At 40.7% G+C, this 27,494-nt stretch overlaps 1 protein-coding gene across 2 annotated transcripts in view; it reads right to left on the bottom strand.

Annotated features, from left to right (window-relative positions):
* The window catches only part of GMDS (GDP-mannose 4,6-dehydratase), a 577,786-nt gene that overhangs the window by 470,583 nt on the left and 79,709 nt on the right, over window positions 1–27,494 (bottom strand). Inside the window, exons 1-4 of one of the 2 annotated variants that reach the window (XM_019542466.1) lie at window positions 26,560–26,586; window positions 17,452–17,496; window positions 8,149–8,236; window positions 95–204 (exon numbers count right to left, since the gene is read on the bottom strand). In XM_019542466.1, the coding sequence (XP_019398011.1) occupies window positions 95–204; window positions 8,149–8,236; window positions 17,452–17,496; window positions 26,560–26,571 (255 nt within the window). In that variant the 5' untranslated portion in view covers window positions 26,572–26,586. Of the gene's footprint in view, window positions 1–94; window positions 205–8,148; window positions 8,237–17,451; window positions 17,497–26,559; window positions 26,587–27,494 lie in introns of those variants that run through there. The other variant, XM_019542456.1, reaches the window with a different exon arrangement.

Below are 27,494 nucleotides of genomic sequence, written 5' to 3'. Positions count from 1 at the left end.
GTGGTCAGATATTGAAAACTGCAAAACACTAAAAATCAGTGACAGTCACACAAGTCACAAACCATTCAAAAGGAAAACAACAAAAGCTTCTTACTTTGACATGGCTCTGGGCTCCCAGGTTGTAAATTTCAGTAGGCTTCACTTCGTTAATTATCTTCACTAAGCAAGTACTGTCAGTGAGATCCCCATAGTGCAGCTTCATATCTTTAGATTGAGAATATACAATTAGACCAAAGAAAGTAATACTTGCTACAATTCTCAAAACCATAAGATCCTACTATTTTAAAGTCCAATCCATTAATTGGGTAACAAAATCACTAAATAAGAATTAATATTTTAAAAAGTTTTCTTTACAAGAGTTGCATATACAATGGTGAATTTATTGTTCTTAACATTTGATTTAATTGGGAACGAGTACTTTTGCACTTCATCAAAAATGGAATACAAGTTTCCCCTCACTTTATGCAGGTTCTGTATGTGTGAATTCGCTCTTATGTGATGATCCTTTTTATACCAAAAATTTGTTTTATGCAAGGTAAATTCACTCTTATGGAATTGGTGTGGTGGAAGACCGCAGTCAGCTGCTTTGTGTGGTACACTGTGGGAGTGACACACACCAAAATATAGTCTCCTGTGTGAATCTGTGCTCCTTGCTTGTTGCCTGTGACATGTGTCTCTATAGTTGCCATCCCCATTATGGCTTCTAAGCATTGCATTAGCTTATCTCCTACCCCTCTCCCTGGTTCATCAATGAAGTGCAAGAGAGCTTCACTAACACCTTTCACTACCCTCTCTTCACACCGACTAAATATTCACCTCCACCCTGTGCTGTCTGCTGTTTGTGAGTACCAAAATTATCTTGTAAAAATGGTAGAAATGGGTCTGGGGGTCAGTACAGTCATGGTCTTGGAACGTATCCCTATTTGTTACATTGTAAAGTGGGCTCCCTTTATGCAAATTCAAGTTCTGCGCTGTTTTCCAGGAACACATATACAGCATAAAGTAAGGGAAACCTGTATATAAAAACTGAGCAGTTGCTCTTCAATTTTAACACAAAACTATTTAGTTTGTATTTTTAACATTTAAACTGCAATATTTCTAATTAAGTGGATTTGGGGCTTTGCTTTTTACATTTTTTAAAAAACCCCAAAACATAGCCAAACTTTAAGTCACCACTAAAGAGTTTTTGACAGAGGGCCATGCTACACATTCAAATTAAAGCTGGAAAGAAATCAACTACAGAATTGTTACACATTTTCAAGCACTAATTTTATAGCTAGTTAACTCTTTTTATAGTCAGATAGTCATTTTTATTGTGTGATGATTACTTTATACATGTTTCTGGTTAAGCTATTTTGTGCAATTAAACCACTTGGTGCTTGAGAAGCAGGACTGGAATCACAAAGATATGCTGTGGGACCCTAGGGCAGCTTCCTTTTTTCAATAAAATAACTCCACTGAGATTTTGGCATGCAAGAGAAAAGGGAGGGTACCCAAGGAGTTGGGGCAGGGCAGGAGCCAAGTGGTTAGCAGGGGTCATGACAGCCACCTCTGGGGCTTGGTCCTGTCAGTGATAAAGTAAAACAGGTTTATTACTGTGACAGGACCAGGCCCCAGGGATGGCCATCATGACCCTGGTGGCCACTCAGATGAGCTCTGATCACTTACAGCAAAAAATCTTCACATGGATAATGACAAGAGACAAGTTCTTTATTAGTAACTGGAGTTTTTCTAGATGTTTTAATCTGCACACATTTTTGCACCCCACCCTCTTGGACAGAACTGCATGCAGTATTAGATTCTGCAGCTGAAAAAAAACTGAGGAGCAGGAAGTGCACACTGTCCTTTATTTCTTTGCAAGCCACAAGACAGGGCAGTGCTGTGGTGCACCTCACAGGTACTCCCAAGGCAAAAGAAATGTCTAATTGAGTGTTTCAGGCACACAGAAAACCCCAGTGAGAATGGACAAAGCACCTCAAAGAACTCTGTTACCAGTAATCTCTGTTCCTCACTATGAGCTACGCAAGTAAATTTACACTAACACTGAAGACAGGGCTATTAGGAGGAAGACATTAATTTGATCAAAGCTAGAGCTACAGCTGGAAATTAGAATTCCAGGTTCCTGCAAAGGGCAATCAGCTAATAGCCTACGCGTCTGTCACTTCTCTTAGCTACGAATAATGTCTTTCATCATCCATGTAAAAAAAAATGGTGCATGCAGCCCAGTGTTACATTTTCTGTGAGAAAATTCTCAAAATCCAAATCAGAGCTGTTACTGCAAGATTAACATTCATTACCACCCCGCCCCTTACACTGGAAAGATGGTCATGTCAATATAATTTAATGCCACAATATAGCAAAAAGTACCAACTTTGTCCCTGTAGCACACTGGGTTACCAGGGGTAGCTGTAATTCCCCCAGGTGGCTTTACAACTATGCTCCACTCTGTCCATAGGCTGCCTTCCCTTCTGTCTCACCCATCACGCCTTGATGTAATAACAGGATTAAAAGGAAGGGTGCCCATGGGTCTTAGCGTGGGCTCCAATCCAGCTGAATCCCCACTGGGGTTCCCTGGCACCCTACTGGTTTCAACTACGCTACTCCCAAGCTCCTCGCCAGGCCTCTTTTGACCCTGCCACTGCAGGGCCCCTATAGCCTTGAAGGCTAATTGCATGTCTCCATTCCTCCACTATACCACACCTCAAGCCTTGTGGGTGCTGCTGTATTGTTACTCTCCTGCTGGGGCTTCAGCCTCCTTGACTGCCACTGCCCCTTTCCCTCTTAATTAGACCTTCTAAGCCCAGGCGCACTGTCCTGGGCCTGGTTTTGAGGCACCAGATGTGGTCCAGCTCTCTTGGGCACCAGACTCCTGGCCCCTGTCTGGCTGCTCCCCTCTCAGGCACTGGGCCCCGGCCCCCATCTGGCTTTGTGGCCCCATGCTCTGCCTCGCTCCGTGCTCAACATTTGTTTGAGTCCTAGCAGGACTCGAGACAATTGCATGCCCCTCAGGTACTAATGGGGCCTCTCTATATTGCCCCTTATGGTCCCAACCCAAACCACTAGTGCTAAACTGCAACCTAAACAGCAAGCCTCTGGGCTATAATACAAACAGTCCCCTCTGGACCTACCAACACAGACACTTTAAGAGGGAAAACTTTCCCTTACCTTTTGTGCCAGAATAGCTTCCCAGTTCTCCAAAAGCCTCACTGGGGATCCACAGACAGCACAGCAGTCTCTACCTACAGCATTCTCTGCTAGGCCCCCTGGCCACAAACTGTTACCCCTGTGGCTTGCAGGGCTAGATTAGTTTGCTAGTTAGGGCCCCAGTCTTATGTGTCTTCTAATTGGCCTCATTGCCCAGTTATTATGGTGACCTGCAGCAGCTGAGGCCCAGACAGGGAGCTCTGCCTGGCTGCAGATCTCCCTCTCTGGGCTGCTTCTGTCATAAAGGAACAGAAATCTCCAGGCTGTCTGTTATAGTCTCCCATTTCTAAATGCATTTAGAAAGAGATCAGCCTTGACACTACTGGCTGTGCCAAACTACAAGATCCCTCTTCTGTTCCTCCACTGAGATCAGTAGGCAGCCAGCAGCACCTTCCAGATGAGTAAATGGCCTGATACTAACTAACAGCACCTGTAGAGTCAGCTAAGCACCCACTCAGGAGAAGAGGAGCTGGGCAGTTCAGCTCCAGCAGCAACAGGCACTCAGCTGACTTGGCAGGCACTGCTGTCTGTCCACCCAGTTCAGCTTAAAAAACAAGAGCGGCCAGGAAGCTTGGCTCAACCTGTGAAATGCAAGTCAACTGAAGGATGAAACGGCCCAAACTCTTCTCAAGCGAGTGGGCCCTTCAGCTGACTCAGCAGATGTCACTGTCTGCCCAGCTAAGTTGCGAAGGGGGGCCATGCAGCTCACATGATTGGGCCTTCTGCTCATTTAAAACACATATTTCAATTTCCAAGAGTTAGTTTTCTTGGGAGGAGCAGGGAAGGTGCGTATTCTATTTGAACGTGGCAATAGCCTACTAATCTTTGTTCATAGTCAACCAGCAAATACCTGAAAAAAATATCCTTGGTGACAATCTTTAAGACACTTTATAGTTTTTCAAGTCTAGGTTCTGCATTCTACTCTGGATTTGTGTGCAGGGCAGAGGTGGGCTGTGACTCTGTGTGCCCTCTGCCCAAGGAGCCATGCATTGGCTGTATCGTGTGTCTGCTGCCTGGCCAATGGCAGAAGGTACAGCATGGCACTGCATGGCTCCTGGGCCAACAGCAGCAGGGCACAGAGCCCTGAGCCACACAGCCTGCCTCCAGCCTGGGCACAAATGTGGGGCACACATGCCTCCTCCAGGGGTGTGTACAGTGGCAGGAGCCACCTTCCCCTCCTCCCCCACTGCTGCCATGCCGCTGCCCTGCTGCTCTGGGGGGGGGAGAGGGTACAGTGTGTGTGTGTGTCTTCGGGAGCACAGACGGTGTCCCTGCCCACCGGGGAGGGGGGAGGCACGGTGTGTGCCACCAGGGCAGGGTGGGGCTCACAGTAGCCACAATGAGCTTCTCTGCCTGGCCCCGCCATGCCCGCCAGGCTGTGGAGGCCCCAAAAGGTGGGTGGCAGGGTCACCCTAGAGAAAACTAGGATCCCCTGCCAACAGCACAGCAGCTAGGACACAGCTGTTGCTGGGAGCTGCTCCCAGCTCCCAAAGCCCAAAGTCAGGTAGGTGGGTGGCATTTATAGTGGTGTTTCATTTTAATTGTGGAAAAAACACAGATTTGAGGGGTTTTAAATCAGAAAATTTGCAATTTTTTTTTATCATCACGAGAATTTGTGAGATTTGTGAATAAGTAGAGAAAACTAGGATTCCCTGCCAACAGCATAGCAGTTAGGACACAGCTGTTGCTGGGAGCTGCTCCCAAAGCCCTTTGACTGGGAGGAGGTTAGGAAGAAGCAAGCCCAGCCAGACAACACAGTCTACCTGAAGCCCTGCCCTGGGAGGGACAGGGCACCTGCAAATCAGCATCTAACTGCTTAGCTAATGAGCATTAGGCCACTCCCTATTTTCCTCTAGCTATGGGTACTAGTCCCCTTGCCCCTCCTCCATCCCCACCCCTTCCTTTCCTTCTGCCTGCCCTGCTGCCTTCTGATTTTTGCCAGGGCACCACACAGCTTCCCTTCCCCTGTTCCCTGTCAGACTGCTCATTTGCAGCTAAAGGATAACTGGTAAACTAACTATTTATCTTATCAGTTAAACATGTAACCTTTGATATCCCTAGTCATGACACCTGAACTTTATTACAAGTCACTATAACACAAACTAACCATGCATTTTGGAAACTGTCTTCAAGGTTTGCTGAAGTTCACTTTCTTTCTGGATGGGAAACATGGCAATTAATGTTGCCACTTCTCGTTGAGACACCAAATCTCTGGCCCCATAAGTTGCCCTGTGGGCTGGATCAGAAATGCAGAGCCATGTGACCTTGCAGATCTGCCCACAGGCCTGGAAATCAGGCAGTGAGAGGAGCAGAGGCTGCTGTGACTCTGTGAACATGCAGTTAATGATGCTGCTGCGAAATTTCTGGACTCATGGGCTGCTTCATGTGACAGATGACATAGCTCCATGCTCTGGATTTGGCCTGTGGACCAGCCCCATAACATCAGAAGAGTGTGATACTCCAGCCTTAGGCCCATCCTCCCATCACTGTTGCAGTACTACACAATGAGCTAGACTACATACAACAGACTTTTCCAGATTGAATGGTTCTGTTTTGGAGATCTCAAGTTCAAACTTGCTCCCTACTTCAGCCTGCTTATAACAAGGCCTCTAAATTCTGCAACACTTCTTGAAAGATGCACTATTTGGGATAAGAGATAAAAGACATTATTTGAGGAAAAGGCATGTTTTATAATACTAAGCTAAATCAGAAAAATCTTCATTTGAAATGGTGTTCCTGTGTACACATATCTATAAAATGCACAAACCTTTGGACTGGTACCAATTTATATAAATACATCTCTCTCCAGTCCATTAGTCTTCTTACTATGCAATGGCTGTAGGCTCTACTCTGGACATGTAGTTGCAACCTAGTCAGGCTTGCTAAATTTTATAAATGTTATTGCCTGCCTCTGGAGACATCTTCCCTTGCAGTATTCAAACATAAATTAGTTCTTCCTGGAAAGAATGCTTAGGGTATCCACACAGCTTTTAAAAACCAATGAGAACAGAAGTACCCAATTGCTTCTTCACTTCCTCCAGTACTGCCTGGGGACCCATTGTTCCAATACAGTTACCATAGAACAGTCTTTCCTCATTCTGCTTCTGAATCCTCCATCTCATATGCAGATAGTAACCGTTCCTCAATTAGAGGGCAATAATTGTAAGGAAGAATGTGAAGAATGGCATCTATTTCCACTTGCTCTATTTTTTCCTCCATTTCATATTTCCAAGAATGTATTCCAAGAACCACAGGTTTGCTTAGCTTCTTTTGGTTTACTTCACTATGAGTTTCCAATTATAGTAGACCAAATTCTTTTATTGTCTTGGCTGGAAACATTAAGAAGGGCAATCTTCAGGAAGGTAGTGTAACAACTGTTTTGTGGAGGGCTACTTATGCAGGTTGGTCTTTTATTCAAATAATACTCCACTATGAAATAGCAGAGCCATCCACATTGGGTATCTTTGAACACTGCTGTCCTTGTCACGAATTAAAAATTTTAAAAATAAGCACCAGCAAAAATGTTGTAGATATATATCTTGTGTCATGTTCTACATAGTTTGACAAACTTGGCTGTCATTAAACCATCCAGGGGGTCAGATACCAAAGACAAGGCCCTTTAAGTGACTGAGTTTTTCCACCAGGCTGGAAATGCCTGATTCCAATTTCATTATTCTGATATAAACTGTGCAAGCTTAGTGTACACCTGTAACAATTTTTCACACCTCTTAAATAGGAATGGCTTCGGCTTTCTGACCAAAAAAACAGAGACAAGCCGCAGGTATCTAGAATTCTGCCTCTGACCTGCACACAGCATTCAACCTGCCATTGGCATTCAAATTGCAGAGCAATGGCATAGCTAGTGGGATACCCAGATTGAAACACTGTTTCAAAAAGTAGGTGCATATCCAATGGAAGGCTGAGATGGGGCTGTCTTCATATTCAGTTCTTCCCACTGTAACAAATCAATCATGTCTTATTAATGCCGAGTCAGTTATTGCTTTTTCATATAGACCTCTCTGTCAGACTCTGGAAGATTTAACTAGAAGCTGATTTGAGGAAAAAAGGTGATGCAGTACTGAGAGACTCACCCAAAGTATCTGACAACATAACTCAAAGCATTTCATTTCCTAAATCTCAGTGTCAAAAATATCCACTCCAAAAGATAAAGACCAAATCTTTTACTGAAATCTATAAGATGCAGATGTTAGCAGTTACAAGGTACAGCTAAACTAATATGAGCATTTCCAGAGTATTTCATCAGTCACCAGGACTAGGCTGTGGTACAGTTGAGCCCCTGAAACTGCACAGAAAGGTCACAAAGACAAACAGATGTAAGGAAGTAATACTATATTACTTCTGGAAAGAAATACTGAATAGAACCAGAGAAAAATTAATTGGATCCTTCATTTTAGGATCTAAATTCAAGTGATCTACAGTTAAAATGACCGTCTTCTATACTGGCTCAATGCCGTTTCACATCATCAGCTGCTCAAAGCTTTCCCAATCTGCAGCTTCTTGCAGGACCTATCCATTATTTTTTTCTGAACCAGTGAACTCTTTGTAGATTACATCAATATTTGCATAAAATATAAAATACCATCGCCTTCCCAGTTCAATTAAATGGACTTGAAGATTTATGTCTGCATGTATTTTACCTCATACCATGGAGGAGCACACATAATAACTATACCACATTTTGATCAGAAAAAAACATACTGCTTCCATTTCTCACTGAGGTAGAGACAGAAAGTCAGAAGGAATGCTTGCTTGGTTAATGGAAGTTTTACTATTATCTTCAGTCTTGATTGGGTAGGATGGAAGCTTTAGAATCACAATTGTTTGTTAGGTTTTATATACCTCTGGCAGGGGAAGGCATCCTGTGAAAAAAAAATCATGAAAAAACTGAGACAGAAATAATATGTTACAAAAACAGAGCCTTACTTCCTTCAATATGAGCCTGAGGGTTCTTATAGAGATGCTCAATCCGGCCTGTGTTGAAAGAGCTAGATCTGCGAACAATTCCATGCACCTATAGTTTAAAGTGGAAGAAGAATGTAAAATTAAATGGGATTTTAGATGCCTCCGTGCATAACTCTGAACATCCTTGTTAAAACATTTTCTCTAGTGAAACTGCTCAAACCAACCCTCTATTTATTTATGTTATTAGGGATTATCACAAGGAAAGCTTTGATTTTGATTGGTAGCACCTTTGAAAGCCTCCTAGAACAAAAAAGTAGCAATTAATAAGCACAGTTAATTTGCTCATTAGACGGATCTAATTCTGTTTGCCAACCCCTCTCTTTCCAAATCCACAAATCCTGATATCAGATACTGATTGCTGACAGGCATCTCTCTCTATTCTTAATTGAAGGTGGACAGCATGTAGCAATATTAAACACAAATACAAATTCGTCAGTGGCTCAGCACAAAGTATTTTGTGATGAGTTCTTTGATGATCCATCCTTCTGCCAATATGTTAAATGTTTCACATCCTCTCCTATTAATACCCCTGCATATCATTCCTGGGCCCAAACACTGCCATTGCATTGTGCAGACATTCAATAAACACTGTCAATTGCTCTAGAGAACTTGTACATTGAAAGTGCAGAAACAAGCAGACAAAACAGGACCTTGTTCATAACTCAAGAGTCAGTGTTCTGAGATAACATATAAAAAAACACAGGGCAGCTCAGACTTAACTTGAGAGTGGGAATTTCCTTGATAAATAGGTCTGTGAAAAAAATTAAATACTTGGAATAAAAACGAGAGCTTGCATGATGCAAAAGAAAAGCCTGTTTGTGTTAATACATTAGAGAATCTGTTCAAAAACTGATCCCATTTCCTCCTTATGCAAGATACTCCTTTCTCTGTTGCCAAGATTTATGTTAGTTTAAGTCACCAGCTGCACAAGTGGAAGTTTAAACTAAAACACCTGACTCATTCCAGGTATTTCTGAAGCTATCCCTCACAATTTGTTGCATCAAACTTGCTTGTAGGTTTCTTTTTGCTCTTGTCATCCCCATAGCAATTAACATGTGCCCAAGAGCACAGACAAAGTTTCTGGATTAGAAAGGCTGACTCTACATGCAAGAGACTCCTTGTATTCTCGCTAAAGTAAATAAAGACTGACTTTAGTGAAGAATATTCACTATACTCAAAACTGAGTCAGGCAACCAAAGCTGTACATGTTATCTTTCAGGGCTTTAAGATGTTTTAATCTGTTTAATCACTCCCTGCCCTAAAATTGTAGCCATAAATCCTATCTTAAAAAAATAAAAAAAAAGAGCTGGCCCCTCCCCCCTGCTCCCTGGCTGGAGCTCTGGCAGAGACTTGCAGGCATGGCAGTGTCCACTTGGCTTCCCCGTGTCCCCATCTCCCCTCACCTTCACCACTTGCTACTTAAGCAGGAATCCCTTTCTCTCACAACATGGACTGTAGGCAGAATGTGGTATGCTAGCTAATGCCGAGATGTCTGCGTAAGGCAGATAGGCCAGTGTTTGCTTAGGGCTTTTTGGAGCTAATCAACAGGTCAGCTGGTAAGGTCCCTGAATTCCTTCCTTTGGAAAAAGTATTTAAGAAGAGTGTGCTAAATGCTGATAACAGAGCTGACAAATGTTCTGTTATCAAGGGAGGGGCCTAATCATAACATCCTGCTGAGGCCTCACCACACCCCTCCACTGCCGTCAGCTCAAGGACTGTAAAAGGGAAGGGAGGGCTGCTCTAGTGCCCCACCCCAGCTTCTAGCCTGAGCCACTGCAGGCATGTGCCAGCATTTTTTCAGACCAGAGGGGATGTCTGTGTGGTTACAAAGTGACTTAGCCTAGCCAGCCAGGTTAGACTAAGCTGCAAAGATTGAATCAATTCAGGCTCAGGCTTTTTGAATGTCTTTCCCTAGCCCTAGAGATTAACTAATAACATTACATGACAAATCCCTTCCTTCCCTTCCTGGTTTCTCTATTCAAATCATTCTCTCCATTTTATACACCGCTCTATACCTGTTCTCTCATATAAATCTGATGAGGTGATCTTAGTTATCTACTTTGGTTAGTCTAAGGTACAAATCTACCCTGCCTTCTAAATGCCTGTAGCATAATGAAGGAAATATTGCATGCGTTTGCAACATAAGAATTCATGTTCCACTAATTCTGTAGGTGCAGCAGAATTATTTTAATGAAATCCTTAAAAGAATACAGAGCCATAACTAAAAGGCTTTAAAAAACATTGGAAACATTGTTATAGTCTAATCCAAATATTTTTTTAAACCAGGAAAGTTATGAACTTTGAATTCCAAAAACATAATATTTGAAAAGAGGAAAAAATGATCAAGTTAACTGAATCATTCTACCACTATTTCTGAAACTAAAATATTCTGACTTGAAATCCTGATGATCGACATTGTCAGCTCTTGATTATTTGATTCAGAATTGAGTTATGCTTAAGTTCATGTTTATACAAATCATAGACCAACAGTCAAATACTGACAGCTCAAAGCTTGATGAAAGACTGTACTTCCAGGAGTTTTGTGTCAGCTGACTGACTAGGATGCAGCTAACCACTGAGATGTGCTAAATGCAAACATCACATAGCTTCATAAAGTTCCAGCAAATAAACAGATAGAGAGTCTCTTGCATCCTGTGATAACAAGAAAACACAAACTCAGCTTCCCCCCTCTCCCCCTTTTTGGTATGTGTATGCCAGAGAAAGAAAACCTGTCAAATGCTTAATCCATGCAAGAAAGTATTACTGTAAGAGCTGATGAAAGCTGCCTTTGTTTGCTTGCAAGACAGGTGAAATACAAACTTTGTGACAAGCCAAACTGCATGCAAACTGGATAATCCAGTCAAGAATGCAAGATTAGTGGATTTCTCTCAACAGGGGTTGAGGGTTTTTTTTAAACCAGAAATATAAATTACAGCTGATTTTTGTGCTAAGGTTAGTTACCTCTGTATTTTAAGTCAGTAAATTTCAATTAAAATGACTTAAATTTTACTTTTTTGAAAAAATGGAACATCCAACTGACCAAAGCTACAGTGAACTTCAAAAAAATTTAATGCTGAAAAGTGCGAAGTAATGCACACTAATAAACAGCCTGACTTATGTATGTCTAGCATTACACTCTTAAGTGACTGTGACCAATGAGAAAACAAATCACTGAGGCAGTCCAACAGTTTATATTATTCAATTATGTAAAAATAATGCAACAGCCTGTAAAAGAATAATATTCATCCTATTGTAAGTGAAATTCCTACTAGCCAAAGTTGATTCATGAAGTTATTCTAAGTCAATAAGAAGTTTCCCAATGTGGAAACATAGCATACATTTATCATTCAATTGCCATGGGGATCTAATGTATTTATTAAGTGTGGGCAGCCAACTTGCTGTCTGCTCATACCAGCCATCACTGATTCACCTCTCTGTATTTGATCACCAGTTACCTACATTATTTCAGTGAAGGAAATATGGTACAAGGTTAGAAACCCTGCAGCAAGCACAACTTCAGAAACAAACATTTAAAAAGTATACTTAAATTACAGTTTAAAACTTATAACCCTGTACAGAACACTGGGACATGTATGCTCTCCCTACCTATATTGTTTTTAAAGAGCATTTGCAAGGGCTAACCCTAGCAGGCTGTCCCACAGAAATATTCATTTGGTTCTATTTTCCAGTTTCTTTGCCCTCTACTACTATCCTCTACTACTTTCCTTTTTCCTCTTATGCTCTGCTCTACCCCTCTACTACTATCCTGTCCTCTGGCAATGGACTTACCAATGTTATTTCTTAATTGGGCAGTGACTGCAGAATTCTGGGCAAGGCTGAACTATTTAATGCCTTTTTAACTTCAGTCTTCACAAAGAGGGGCAAGCTACTAGATGAGTGCAGTCGGCAGCAAAGACAGGGAAAGAGACAAAAAGTCTAAAAGTAGTAGAAAAACAGGTCAGGGATTACTTAGAGGAGCTAGATGCTTTCAAGTTGGCAGGGCCAGTACCCTAGGGCACTGAAGGAATTGGCTGAGGTAAATTCAGAGGTACTTGGCCATCTTCCGAGACTCATGGTGAAGTCCCAGATGACTGGAAAAAGCTAAATATGCTATCTATCTTTAAGAAAGGTAAAAAGGAAGATATAAGGAACTACAGACCAGTCAGACTGACTGCAATGCTTGGAAAGATCATGAAGCAGGTTCTCAAGGAAGCTATTGGAAAAAACGCAGAGGAAAACAAAATTATCAGGAACAGCCAGCATAGATTCACCAAGAATTAGTTATCCCTGACCAATTTGACTTCCCTCTGTGATAAAGTGACAGGCTCTGTGGATGGGGAGGAAAGCAGCGGATACTATATACTGTGACAAAGTGGGGCTCCCCGCCTAGCCACAGTGCTAGGTTCCCCACTTGCCATTGGGCATGCCCCCCACCTGACTCTCCTGCCATGCCTTGTTCTTAATTAATGAGGATGGTGATTAAGGCGAGAGGCTGCCCATTCATGCCCCAATGCCAGGGGGCACGATCTCCAGCTCCCTATCTTCCCTACACCGCAGCCCATGGCTCGCAGATGGCATCCAGCTGTTACAGTGCTCCCAGCCTATCGCCCGAGTAAGCTTAGGCCACTCCATCAGGCCTGTCACATGCCCATTCACACCGCCCGCCTCTCTCTCAGGCCTCACACACTGTACCCTCTCTGACAGGGTCTCTTTCATACCTCAATGACTCATCCTGCCTTGCTCCCTCCTGGAGCAGACCCCTTAGGCCATGGGCTTAGCTAGTCCATCCCTTGGGTGGCAGACGTACCGTCTTTTGGGCCTCTCCTGTGACCCTCACCAGGACAGTGGCCAGCCAATTACCCAACCGCATCTAAGCTTACTCTGGCTCCTTCTCAGGGCAATTCTATATACATAAACATATAGGGCTTTCAGCTCTCTGGTCCCCCCCACCCCAATTGGGGCTCCACATCTCTGCCCCCCCTCACTTGGGGCAACAGGGCTTCCCTCCCTGGTGGGCTCAGGTGGCTATAGCTGTGGCTGGCCCCAGCTACCCTTCATCAGGGTCCTGCACACCACAGGGCTAAGGAGGCTGCAGCTGTGCCTGGTTCCAACTACCTCTGGTGTTACGTGACCCACCCGAAGGTGAGGGCTAGGGTTAAGGTGCCCCTACCCACCTTTCACTGGGGTGATAACTGGCCTGGCATTTCCTGGGAGCTCCCATGCCACTGAGAGCCTCACCAGGCCACCTGGGTGCAGTTTTAGGTCATGCCCAGGACCAGGAACCTCCAATCCATCCCCTACAGCTCCTGTCCTTACCTCCAAGTTGTTATGAAGCCTCACAGCCAGGCAATGTTGCTGCCTTGCCAGCCAGTAGGGAACTGAGCTGTTTATGTAGGCAGCCAGGGATCTAAAATGGCTGCCTCAATCAAGCACCTGCTGGCTGCTTGGCTCTGGTCTTAAAGTCGCAGGTACCCACAGTGCCCTGCCACACATCTTCCCCCTTCAAATGGTATTAAGGGAAGGTTTCCCCTGCTGCTTCTCCATAACAGGCTCCCCTTGGAGCCTGTGAGAGCCCTCAAGAAGCAAGCACTCACAAAGGTGCTCTGCCACATATACCTAGACTTTTGCAAGGCTTTTGACACTCTCTCATGACCTTCTCACTAACAAGCTAATGAGCACTGTAAGGTTGATATAACTGGTTGAATCATTATACTCAGCAAGCAGTCATCAATGGCTCAATGCCCAGTACAAAGGAGATATCAAGTGGGGTTCACAGAGATCTGTTCTGAGTTCAGTATTGTTTAATATCTTCATCAATGATTCCAATGATGGGATTGAATGTAAACTTAGCAAATTTGCAGATACTCCAAAGGGTAAGGCTACAATCCAAAATGACCTGGATATACCAGAGAAGTGGTCCACAACCAATCAGATGGGATTTGACAGGATAAGTGCAAAATCCTATACTTGGGACAGAATGATTGTATACACAAATAAATACAGATTGAGGAATGACTGGCTAGGCTGCTGTGCTGTAGAGAAGGATCTGGGGTTATAGAAGACCTTAAGGTGAATGAGAGCCAGGAGTGTGTTTTTGGTGCAAAAAGCTGGCAGCATATTGGGTTGTATTAAGAGGAGAGTCATTTGCAAACCAAGAGACCTGAATATTCTTTGTTCAGCACTGGTAAGGCCTGAAGGGCTGAATATTGTCCTTAAGGTTGCCATTGTCCTTCAGCTCATTCCAGCATACTTTTCTCATACACTTGGAAGACAGTAAATTTAGATTGAAGCAAACAAAGTAAATTTCTATGTCTGTAAGTTAAGAATGACTGTCATTATTCTGTATATCTGAATTAATACGACTAAGGGACTGTTTTCAACATGATAAACTACAGGTGCATCTAGTACTAGCCACATTATTTTCATAACTTATTTTGGGTCAGGGTGACATTTAAAAACTATGAATACAGTAGCATGACTTCAGCCATAGATTTAATATTAACTTTACCATTTACATGGTACTTTTCAGTTTCAAATTCCCCTATACATGTGTTTTCTCATCTGTTAAAAAATAGCTAATTTGAAGCTACTAACGGCCATAAGGACATTTTCATCAGGTTTTAGATCAGAAGGGAAATTTGAGACATCAGGCCAATCATATTTCATCTCAGATTTTATTTATGCAATATAAAACCTGAAAATACTGAATTTGTTACTAGCCCTAGGCCAAGTAAGCAATATTGTCTCTCAATAGGTGTTCAAGCTCCAACATAAACACGTTAGTTTGTCTTTGTAATCATGCTGCAGGAGACAGACGGAACAATGCTTACAGAATAATGATCAAAACAATGTTTGCTAGTAGTCATAGTATAATCCAATCCAGTGATAAGTGTGGAAAAAGGTCTTTTCATTCAATTATGTTATATTACACAATAAACTACTTAGGAGCCTGTTCTTTAGGAAAGATGCTATGCATTCAGTAACACTGAAGAATAGGGCTGTAGCTAGGAAGATACTGTATTTTTTTGCATACCACATGCCTCCAAATAAGTTGGTTTTAGAAGACAGAATGTGAGGGATGTGGTGGGGAGGAGGGATTTTTTTGAGTTATGGATGACTAACAGTGTCCAGAAAGCGTGGCTTCCAAGAAGACAATCTGGGTGAGGCAGCAGGAACTTTTTGGTGTGGCAGGAGTATAACAAGGCAAGGCTCCAGACCCTTGCAAGGGCAGTGGCAAAACTGTTACTTTATTAACAAAAATTGTTGTATAAAGAAGAAGTGCTGTTTTCACAACACAAGCCTCCTCAAGATACTACAAACAGCATGCATCAGCTCCCTTACCCTAAGCCAGCTCACTTGCTGCTTCAGGCACAAGCTATGCTGCTCAGCCAACAGCTATTGCAAATTCCTTAACATCTGTGAGAGTTAACATAGTATTCTACACTTTGTCTGCAGAAGCCAGAGAGAAGTGGCAACCATTACGGCAGTGTCTGCATAGGTCTATTACTCCCTGTTTCTATTCCAGTGAAGAAAAAAAATTCAGCTTCCCCGCTTAAGATTCATACCCTTTTTTGGAGAGCTGATTTGGGGGAGGGGAAAGGGGTGAGCTGGAGGACTAGAAACCCTTTCATGTACCTGTACCTTCTTCCATCTCCATTGCTGGAGGGGGAAAAAGAAGGATAACAAGTGTTAATTTGAAGAAACAGATGGAACACTAGAGACAGGTGTTTAAAATGGCACTATCCCAGCAAAAAAACAGAACATATGGTCACCCTAAAAGATAAGGAAGATGGGCTTGAGGAGAGTCAACAATCTGTACTAACCCTAAACATTATGCTGTGGTGAAAGCATTTACATTTAAATCACAACTGGGAAAAGGGACACTTGAAAGAAAATGTATGGGTGCCCAAATTATAGCAAGGCAGAAAAATCACCAATATAGAATTGTTTTTGGCTCCTTTCCAAGAATTGTATGTTATCCTCATCATATGTAGCTCCAAAATAGGAACAGCCAAGTTTTGTGCAAATTTGTGAAACACAAACATGTAAGTAACAGTCAAGGTAGTACAATACATTAAAATTAACTAGCTGCAAAAGGATGAAATGCAGAAAGTGAAGGTGGATATCAAGAAAAGCTTCCCTATAGCAAGCTCTGCTAAGCTGAGCAAAGGCTTTCCAAAGAGCAGAAGAAGCCAGTATTAAACATAACTTCAGGTTTTTCTACCAAAAAGACAGAACATTGTAACACAGTATTGCCAGGCAAAGGGCTAGGTGTTCTTGAGAAACCTGTCCCCCTCCCTTCTAGTATCCTAAGACTATGGGATACTTTCTACTGTGCAGGCAAACATCTGTGATTAGATATCCACAATAATGCCAAGCACTTGTGTATTGTATTGTAACTGTATGACCTTTGCAATGCCAACATGAAACAGAACTGTTCCGCTATATAATCCCTGGGATAAGCACAAGCCAGGAAGGCACATATATTTATTTTCTTTACACTTTGGTGCGTCAAAGTACAAGTTATTTGACAGCTAAAGCCAAAGCTTAAACTCAAGGCAGAGCTCACAAATGGATACTAGTGCAAACTTGACAACAGATACAACGTGACAAGTCTCAGGCATTTGGTTGTATTAAGTTTAGTAAATAAGCCTCATATTTTTAGCATGGAAGCAATAAATCTGAAGGGAAAAATATATTACAACAATACATTCATAAGTCTGGACTTCCATAAAGAAACCAGAATGCCTATTAGAAAGCAACGTCCAGGTTTATATTTTTAGTATGAGCCTGCCGTGGATTAGCATGATTTTTTTATTGCTTAGTGCAATTTCAAAATTTAAAAGTGACTTCATTGTGAGCAGGGTGTTTCTTTCTCCACCTCTCCCTCACCAAACCCCCCCTCTCTCCTTTTTTAATGTGGTATATTACATAATAAATAATGCTTTTTTTTTTTTCTTTTCTTTCTTTTTTTTTTTTTAAACAGTTTTGGCTGCACAGGTCACCACTTATCTGAGTTAGCGGAAGTGTGCAAAGCAGCTGTACCCAGAGGAGCTGAGAGAATCCACTAGTGGACACAATGTGATAAATAGTACAATAAGCTGGCATGGATTACAAGCTGTGTTGCACATTCTTTTCTGGGAGTTTTGATTTGTTATCTAGGGTTGAGTGGAAAACATACACAGAGGAGGACAGCAAAGGAAGCTGGAGGTGGCTGTATCCAAATGATTCCATCAGTCTGCAGCTGGTTTTTGAGTCACTCACCTCATAGCCCTTTTCCAGCAGGAACTCAGCCAAGTAAGAGCCATCCTAAGAAAAAGAGCAAGAGACAGGAAAACATTAAGAATAAAGTGGGTAGCAAGTACCCAACTTGTAGGCCAAAAATCTTTAAAATATTTTGAATCATATCGGACTGGGCAAGAGCAAATTTCACTTTTAGTTACCACAAGTAACGTCACATGATTTTATTCGCACTTCCTCCTGAGATTTATGTGGTATATTTATTTATGAGGACACCCATGCATATGTGCTATTATTTAATTTAAAACAGCAATCTAATACAAGATGAACCATCTTACAGTAAGTAACTATAACGTACACAACTCAAAAATCTCCTGTCCCTCCTTTTCCATTGCCCACTCCAGTTTTCAAATACTTGAGTAGACAACTTACTCTGGGTATCATCAAATTTAAGCTATTTTGCACAGAGGAAAGGAAGGGGAAACTCTGAATCTGGGCAGCCAGAGTGCCCCACCAGCTGACCCAACAAGTTTTATAATGCAGCATTGAGCAGCAAGAACTGCTGATTGCATAAAACAGTATTCATTCTACATATTGTAATGGAAAAAGAATCAGGCATTTTATTTTCATGGTCTTTATCACTTCAGTCCCACAAAATGAGTCTGACAATCTCTATTCTGATGTACATACATGCGTATAAAAATTATGTTCCAGGTTTACGTATCGCTAGGCTCCCCTGTCTCTGCCTTTGAGTTTAATTATTAAAATCTTGTCAAATATTGAACGTGCTGGTTTGCATTTTCTGTGATGAATATTCTCTTATGTTCTTTATTGCAATTTGGATTTTAGCATTCTATAAATCACATTATAAAAACTTATGAAACTTAGTACTATTGCAATGATAGCAAAAACTCTCCATACAGAATATAATGTACCACGTCACATATAAAAAATTAACAAGTCATCAACTCCCAGCTAATAGTTCCCTTCCCCACTCTGTTTTTCACCAATCACAACCTGCTCATGGGAAAACTGAGGTATGTGCTTAAATTCACATAAGCAAGTGTTCCTAATAAAGTCAATTATCTTGCTATAGTAATGCAATGAAGTCAGTTTGACTCGCAGGCATAAAGTTCACCATGTGCCAAAGACACAAGAGTTAAGTGAACACACTTTCACTTTGGTCCCATTGTTAAAGACGCATTTGTTTTTGGTCCAGAAAAGTGTGCTACTTGATCTTTGATTTAATGAACTTCCCTTCTAACAGATAGCCTGAAGAGAATCAAATAGTCAATTAAGAAATCTGAGAAGCACTAGGAAGTTCTAAATGAAAGAGCTGCCAGTAGAGCACATTTACGATATTGATGCTGTAGCTGTACATAAATCCATGCAGAATGGCAAGGCATGGTATACAAAAGCCATATTTTGTGGGTAATTTTAAAACTCCAGCAGCTTTTCTTATGACACTATGACAAATATTCTGTTTTATAGGCTTTTATAGATAGGGGAAGGAGGGGAACAGAGAGTAAAAGCATATCTTGGAATATACATATTCTACCACACATGATATACAGACACTTAGACTTTAAATGCCCAGATTCATACCAAAATCAGATTACAATGCTGGCTAATTTGGAACATAACAACATACATTTAGCATACCACCCATGGAAATACTGGAATATTTTGTGGTTCCCTAAATTAAAATGTCATATGAGAGTCAACAGGGGAAAAAAGGTACACACAGTCTAAAATTTACAGTAAAACAAGCCTTAGAAAGCACAATAGGCAGGCAAAGTTCTTTGGGTAGATGTGATATCTTTTATTAGACAAGCTAAGTATTAGAAAGCACAACATTTTGTTTTAAAAAAATAACAGGCAAACCTTTAATTTACATGTTTCATAAATCCCCCAAGATTTGGGGGGGAAAGGAGGAGGAGGGAAAAGAGTTCTGCTATAGTTACATAACCTGTTTAAAAAAAAAGCAGAGGTGAAAGTGCTAGAGACCCAAAAGAGAGAGGGGAGGGAAGAGGCTGTGATTATTTAAAAGGCTGATGTGAAACAGACCTGACTAGGATTGAACCCTGCCAATAAGGTCTTGTTCTTCTCACCCGGGCCATTTCTCAAACTTTCCAACCACACTGGAACATTCTGAACCAGCAGTGGCATTTACTTCCTTTGCACTTCCCCTCCAGGGCTATCAAGTGATAGGGCATGGCTTTACAATGAGTGGGAAACAGGCAGCAAGTGTGAATGCTACTGGTCCCTGGCTCTGACACTGCACAGCAGATTTACTGTCTGGTAATCTCACACAACGCAGATTGATGTGGTCCCGATCTGAGATACAGCATCAACCAGTTGTGAAGTTTCACATTTCCCTCCCCTGGCTGTTCAGTATGGTAGCTGTCAATGAGTGCAGTAATCAGAACAGTGATTAAAATGTCATAAAAGTTTACAACTTGTTAGGTAGGTTTAAAGTTTCAATCTTTTCCTAATGAGATTGAGGGTCAGAGGTTATTAAATGGCCTCCAACAAACATGTTCCAATAAAAACAAAAACAGAAAAATACCTTATGCATGAAAATAATCTACATTATATGCAAATTGTATATTCAAATTTTATACTCCACAAACAGGGCACCCAATTTTTAGAAATTATTTATGGAAAAGACTAGAGGGAAGCATTCCAGGAAATATAAAAACCACTTTCTGAAAGTTTTCCATTTTGCTTTCTTTGAATCACAAGCTCCCAACCACATCCATCCCTACCACGCACACAGCTAGAGGTGTTACAAAACAAGGAACACTGATAACTCACTGCAAGAAAATGAGTAAAGGTTGGGAGAGAGAAGCTAAGGGCTTTAGGGGGTGTTCCAACTTAAGGATCAGGACTTACCCTATAAATATCAGGTTAATCCTAATCCTTGTTTGTGATCTTCAGGCCTCACAAGTAGTGAATCAATGGCTTTAAGAAATGGAAATAGGATACAAAGCATTGCACCACTAAATCAGTTCTTCAAAATTGAATGCATGTTAATACTGAGCAAAAGTTATTGCTGTCCGACTTCCTTGGCTGTCGGGTCATTGTGTACGGGTCCTACACATTTACACTCCTATCCAGTTTTCAAAAGGATTTCAGCTTTTTTGGCAGTTATTGCATCATTTTCAGAACTTTTTAAATCTCGTTTCAAGCACTGGAATTTCCCCCAATGCTTCTTACAGACATTTCCTAAGGGCTCCTACAGACGTGCATGGAGCCTGCTCTGATGCACTGGAAATCCAGTGCGTCCGTTGGAGCAGACTCAATAAATCAAGTCTGCTGAAGCACAGAAATTGGCGCACTCTGGCAGCCTTCTGCATCACGTGCATCAGCATCCCCATGCATTCCCCACACTGAAAAAACAGTGGTGAGGCACTTTGAAATACATGTTCGATACATCGTCACATTCGATATGCTTTAGTTCAAAGCACCCCACCACCATTTTTTCAGCATGCGGATGCTTTTAATTAGCGCAACTTGCTAATTAAAGAATCTGGCACCACATCCCAAAGCACATGTAAAAACGCCTCAAGTTTTCTGAATGGCAGTGTTTGTATATACCTACTGAACTTAATAGCCTTTCAACAAAAGCTGAGTTACTTAAACTGCACCGAACCCGACAAAAGTATTTTCTAGTGTTAATTCTATACTAGTTTTAATCAGTTTGCTCACTGGGTGAGGTGTTCTTCTATTCAATTTAGAAGAGCCATTCAATTCTCTGGCTTAATTTTGCTTTTAGATGAATGCACGCTGCATTTTGAAATTTTGCTAACCAGCCGAAAGAGACAGGAAACATGAGGCCCTATCTCCGTGACCAGGGCACCCACTTTAAACAGAACAGGCCGAGCTAAAGGAATTGCTTTATAATATAGTTGTAACAAAGTTTGGTCCTGTTCAAACATGCCAGACAGTTACACTGGAGCCTGGAGAGGTCAAAACAGTTTCACAATAACCATTTAACAAAATTACTCTGGATAAGTAAATGGTTTATCACTGTAACATATCTGGCTTGGAGATTCACTATATGACTTACAACCAAATACAGTAAAAGAAAAGTGTACACAAAAAATGATATTTCTCTTTGCTTTCTATGCACAAATAGATTTTAGTAGTAATCATAGCTTTCTTTAACATCTAAGTCAAGGCAAATTCCAAGATGTAAAAAAAATCCCTATGAGAAGTATATTAAGCTAGACTACAGTATTAGCATGTATTTTTGTATTTAATACATTAAAACTACAGTCAATAAGAATATTAATACCCACTGGTAAGGTATAAGAGCAAAAGAATTATCATAATGATCACAAGTTATGAATATGTGGGCCAAGTGTCTAGAATGCTAAGGAAAAACAGTTTCATCATTTTGACAGTTCATTTGGCAGCTTTTAGACCAAAAACAACTTCCACAGGCTTTCTTTAAAAAAAGTCCAAGCACTCTATTCTCCTCTCCCTTGCACCAGTATAACTCTATTTAATTCCATAGAGGTGCTTTGGATTCATAATAAAGAACACAAGAAGCAGGCCATAAAACATATATAGTTGAATTTCTGAGAAGGCAAAAATTAATAATTGCATCATTTTTGCTGCATCACTCATGCACACAAACACAACAGATAGTTCCACTGCAGAAAAATGGATAAGAAGTTTAAGAAAAACCATCTACCAAGTCTTTTGGTGAAAGCGACACTCCCACAAAGCCCCTGCAGAACCTCCCATTTTAAGAATTCTCAAATCAAACAAAAGATCACCAAAAATCATACCCAAAACTCCTAGAGAAAGTGTGTGCCATCAGCCCAGCTACCAAAGATTTGCTTTCTTTCTTAAAAAATAAAATAAACATAAAATAAAAAAGGCAGAATTTACATCCTAATATCACATTGCCACTACTAAACTCTCATCACTAGGCAAACACATCCCCAATTCTGAATGGCCTATACACAGTCAATTTTACCCTTCTGTCTCCCATGCTCAATTTTCCCTCCTGTTTGAGGTCAAGCCTTTTCAGCTACCACATTGGATAATCACTAACACAATGTTTCTGAGATAACCATTACCCCTTTATTGCAAACAGAGACACAGATAAGACTTATACTAGGTCCCAAAACATGATGCTGACAGAACAGACCCCAGCACTCCTGACTCTTACTTCCCTGTTTCAAACCCTTTCCCTCCCCACTCCTACCACCCCCCAGTGTATGCAGATTTCATTCTCATTACTAGACACTACAGTCAAGGAAGAGTCTCCATCCATCTAGGCTGTCTTCATATGAGTAAAGATGGCGATAAAATTGGAGAATTTAGAACACAGAATAAATCTACCTGATGTCCAATGCATTATGTGTGATCACAGAGTTTTTAAAGAAAAACAGTATTTGTGATTAAATAGCTATCATTAACTGCATATTCACAGTGTGACTAATTAATTATTCTTCAATTGTTATCTATTCATCTTGAATAGCTGTCATACATACAAGCCAAGCTGACAAAGCTTATTTCTACTTTTGCTCCTTTTCTTTTTGGTAACAAATGACCAATTTTGAAATGTTATATTTCTATCAAGTTTGGTATTAGATTCCAATTAAATTCTCTTCTAATTATTTTACAGTGGATTCTAAGAAGGTGGCAGCAGTATAGATAGAAACATAGATGGCTTAAGTGGCAGTCATTAACCCAATTCCTTTTGGGCTAGCTGGCTATGCACTGCTTTGCTAAGTTGATTTTGCAAGATGCGATTAAATCTGGTGAAGTTGATAGTTTGGGATGTACATAGCGCTAATAGTGTTCCAAAATATTTTTTTAATTAACACAAACAATACATGAGCATTGCCATCATAAAGGAGCAACATATACTCACACCCACCTATGATAGAAGAGTCTCACTTCAGTACTAAGCTTTCCCCTTTTTTAACATTTAGATTTTACATAACTACAAATAAATGCCATTTCAGTGCACAGTCCAAATGCTCTGAGGCAGGGAATGTGTCCTATTCTGTTAAACAGAATCTGTGTGTACAGCACCATAAAAACTATTTAAATAATAACTATTCATATATCTGTAATGTGGAAAAAATAACCCCCTTAAAAATCTGAAAAAAGCAATGTAGTGTAGTGTTATTTCTGCTGAAAAATGCATACTTCTAATCATTTTTAATGATTTATGAGGGAAATGGCTATTTTTTTGTAGCTACTATAAACAGAACAGTGCTGCACTTTGTCTACAGTCTTCCAAGCAATATTTGAGGAAAAAGTTTAAAACATTAAAAAAAAAAAAGACTTCATACAGAAAAAGGAAGAATTATGAACTCTAAGTATTTACCTGATTTATTAAAGCTTCCATCCTCCAAATACAGTAGATATTTTATTATTGTGATTTGTGTTCTGGCCAAGCAAGTCTAGGAAAACAAAAGTCTTTTTGTCCATGCTGCCAAAGTCAAAGGCAACAGAAGAGCACATAATTGTAAATCTATACATTATACAGAGCCTTATTTAAAAAAATATATATATATTTTTTTAAATAAGGCTCTGCACTTTATTGCAAATTTCTGTAACAGGTTAATTGCACAAGTATGAAATACGAGGGAAAGCTACTACTATAAAAAAAAAGAAAAAAAGAGAGAGAATGAGCAACCTAAACCACAAAGTGCACAACCCAAACCATCCCTTTAATTCATTTCAATTTTACTCTTTTTCCAATTAATTTTGTTTTCATGCAAATAAGCTGTGTTGGAAGACTGAATTATCATTACTTTTCCTACTCAGCACTGAGTAGGAAACATTAGCACTGACACTGCTGCTAAACATTACAGCTGCTTAAGCACTATATTGGGTTCCTTAATTACAAAGATTTGTCTTTCTGCTTCCCAGTCCCCAAAAAGGTTCCTTCCTCTTAGTCCTCACTTTTTTCATTTATACCTACCCAGTTCACTATTACCTATTTATTAGGTATTTTTAGCCTTTTACACTCAACTGTTCCATTCCTTACAATTGTGAACAAATATGTTTAGCTCCCACGCACAGGTGCAGTTTCTACATTACACTATTACACTGTCATAAAGCAAACTGATGTCAATGGATTGAATGTAACATAATTTCTAGGGGCAAACTATCTGATGTGGCCAATAAAAGGCTATAGACAAAGACATATCCCATTGTATGTCAAACACCCATATTCTGTGCACATGAATAAATGCCGTTAGAAACAGCTGATTTACAGGTATAAGCAGCCTCCTTAACTCTGTGAGTGAAAACTCTGAAGGCACTTACAGAAATCTGGGTGATAAATAGATCAAACTCCCTGCAGCTCACAGTTTGTATCCAGCAAGTTTACTGCTGGCTGTGACTGTGAACTACAAATCCCAGAGGCACCTGGAAGCAAGAAGACTTAGTGATAAGCAACCCTGCAGTGTCCTGCTGCTGTAATTCTTGATTGCAAATTCCAGAAACCTCAGGGGCAGCAGGAAGAAGTGAACACACAGAAAGCCATACTTCAGCACCCCCTGGCTTCTGGTCTGACCCACTGCAGACATGTGGCTGCATTTCCTGAATCAAAGGTAAAATGTCTGTTCACTTCTGTTTCAGTTTAATCTGTGCAGCTTAGACTAATCTGCAAAGACTGAATCAATTCATCCTCAGGCTTCTGACTGTCTGTACTTAGCCCAGAACACCAACCTATAGAGAAGTATCTTCCAATATTCAAATGAAAATGTAACTAACATCATCCTCAGGCCTGGCCTGTTTTATTTAGAAGGCAGGGTAGATTTGCCCCTTATAGATTAACCAAGTCAAAGATGCACAACATAAACCTTTGTAAGCAGTGGGCTTCATCAGATGCTGTGAAGGCTGAAGTAAGACTATCAAGCATCTCTGATTTAGCCCTATAAAGGGACAAATCTCCCCTGCCTTCTGCATGATTTCAGAGTAACACAGAACAATGGAAATTAACCTGAGCAAATTAGAACGTTCCAATTTTTAATTTTGGACACAAACTTTGAAAGAAAAAAGTCACCTTGGTACAGAGCAAAAGAAATTATTTGTAGCAACAAAATAATTTTTTGTAACTCCACCAGTGCACTAACAGTAGGATATGATCACAGAGAACAAAAATTGTGCTAAAGGAAGCAGCATTTATCATGTTGTTTTTAACAGATAACTAATTTACATGGAACAAAAGTATAGATGACACATAGCTGCACTAAGACTGTCTTAAGTTCCTTAGAAATTAGCTCAGGAAAGCAAAACCAGTAACTGCCACTCACATACCTGACCTGAGATTATGGTTATGACTTCACAAAATCCCTACACTGCTGGAGGTAAGGCTGTTCAGGTGACAAAGCATGTGCCACTTTTTAAATCAGGCCCCACACTGGGTATGATGGTAGTTATTTCAGCCACTCCAGAAAAGAAACTGCTCTCGTTACTGTATTTGCATAGGACCTGTCCTGTAAGAGGATATCTAAGGCAACACTGAGCATTTTAGCTTCATAACTCTTTGTTTTTGCACAGATGTAATTGCTTTAAAAAATGTAGGAAAATGTTTGTTCTATTTGCGTGGAGAAGCAAATAACAATAAACCAACAATGATTTTCACAATTTTGTGTGTGCTTGGAAATGCTGGTATAAAATAAGGAATGCATGTACTTTGAACTTTAGAGCCTGTAAAATTTTCAATTTTACATTACAGTAGTTGCTTAGATGTCAGGAAGACCCCAAAATGTAGACTACTAATATCTGTATAATCAAAGAGTACTGGGAATGGAATGATTCCCTCCATAATGCACTCTGCATGCTAACATACCAACCATCTTCTGTATCTACCTGTCATGATCCTCAGACAGATTCTTTTACAGCTACTGCTGGAAGTCCAACTCCAAGGTAGTCCAAGCAACTAAACCAGTCTTTACTAGTCCTGTAATGGATGTCCACACCCAAATCAACAAGATGGAAAAGAGCACTGATCAAGAAAAATAATGCAATTCCCCTTTCTCAACAGGCTTCTTCAAGTTCCTTGCTACCCAGATCACCAAACCTGAAAGTTAAAAGATGGTCCCCAGCTAAAGATGGTCCCCTCTTCCCGTGAGGAGAGAGAATACCCACCAGGTACTGCATGATAGGACAAGAGGAGTTATAGAGACTGGATCGCTGCAGAGCCATGGGAAGTTTTAATTTTATCTCATGTCTAGATTGAATAGAGGAAGTATAGAAATTACATCCGTTTTAAGAAATGACACTAAAAAAAAAAAAAGGAGAAGTTTAGTAGAGGAGTGTTTCAAAGGTTTTTCCAGTTTACTTGTGACCATCAGGGCTTGAAGCAACTCCAGGAAAAAAATATGGCCTTGCCCCCTTGACAGCCACACTGCTAAAAAGATAGGAGTTGGCTCCATCGACAAAAGCCCAGTCTCAAGGCTTCACTAGATGCTAATAAAGTGTGAGCATATTCTTCTGTTGAGGATCAGCAAGACTCCCAATAAAGCAACATGGTTCTTAGAAGACTTACACTTGAAAAAGGTACTAATTCACAAAGTTCTTCTCTAACTGCCTCATTCTCCTGATTTCTCTAATATCTAATATTTGCTTTGGAATCCAAATAACAAAACAGAAATAAAAGCAAACCAGCAACTCTACCACCACCATCACATGCCTGAGATGCTACACAGAGACTGAGGCATGTTGGATGAAATGCCTGACCAAAAACTGGAGCTCGACCTACAAAACATATTAAACGTATACACTACTTCGATTAGATGTTATCTTTCTATCCAAAACCATTTATTGATCAAAGACAGTGGGGAGAAGGAAAAAAAACTGGATTCAAAACTACTGAGAAATAGACCTAAAGATAAAACTAATGAAGCGCTCTGTCACACAGATGTGTCCCGGGGTGGGGAACCAAACCCCAGAGTCACGGTGGGCCGGGGTGGCAATTAGACACGGTAACAGGCCGGGTTCTATTGGCTATGGAGAACTGAGGCACGGGAAGCGTAGCGGTTTCTTAAACAAGTTGTGAATTTATTTGACTTACGCTTAGGTGC

Source organism: Crocodylus porosus, unplaced genomic scaffold (assembly GCF_001723895.1).
Source record: "Crocodylus porosus isolate Cpor-Errol unplaced genomic scaffold, CroPor_comp1, whole genome shotgun sequence".
NCBI classification, from domain to species: Eukaryota; Metazoa; Chordata; order Crocodylia; family Crocodylidae; genus Crocodylus; species Crocodylus porosus.
This window is presented reverse-complemented; position numbering and strand designations above follow the sequence as displayed.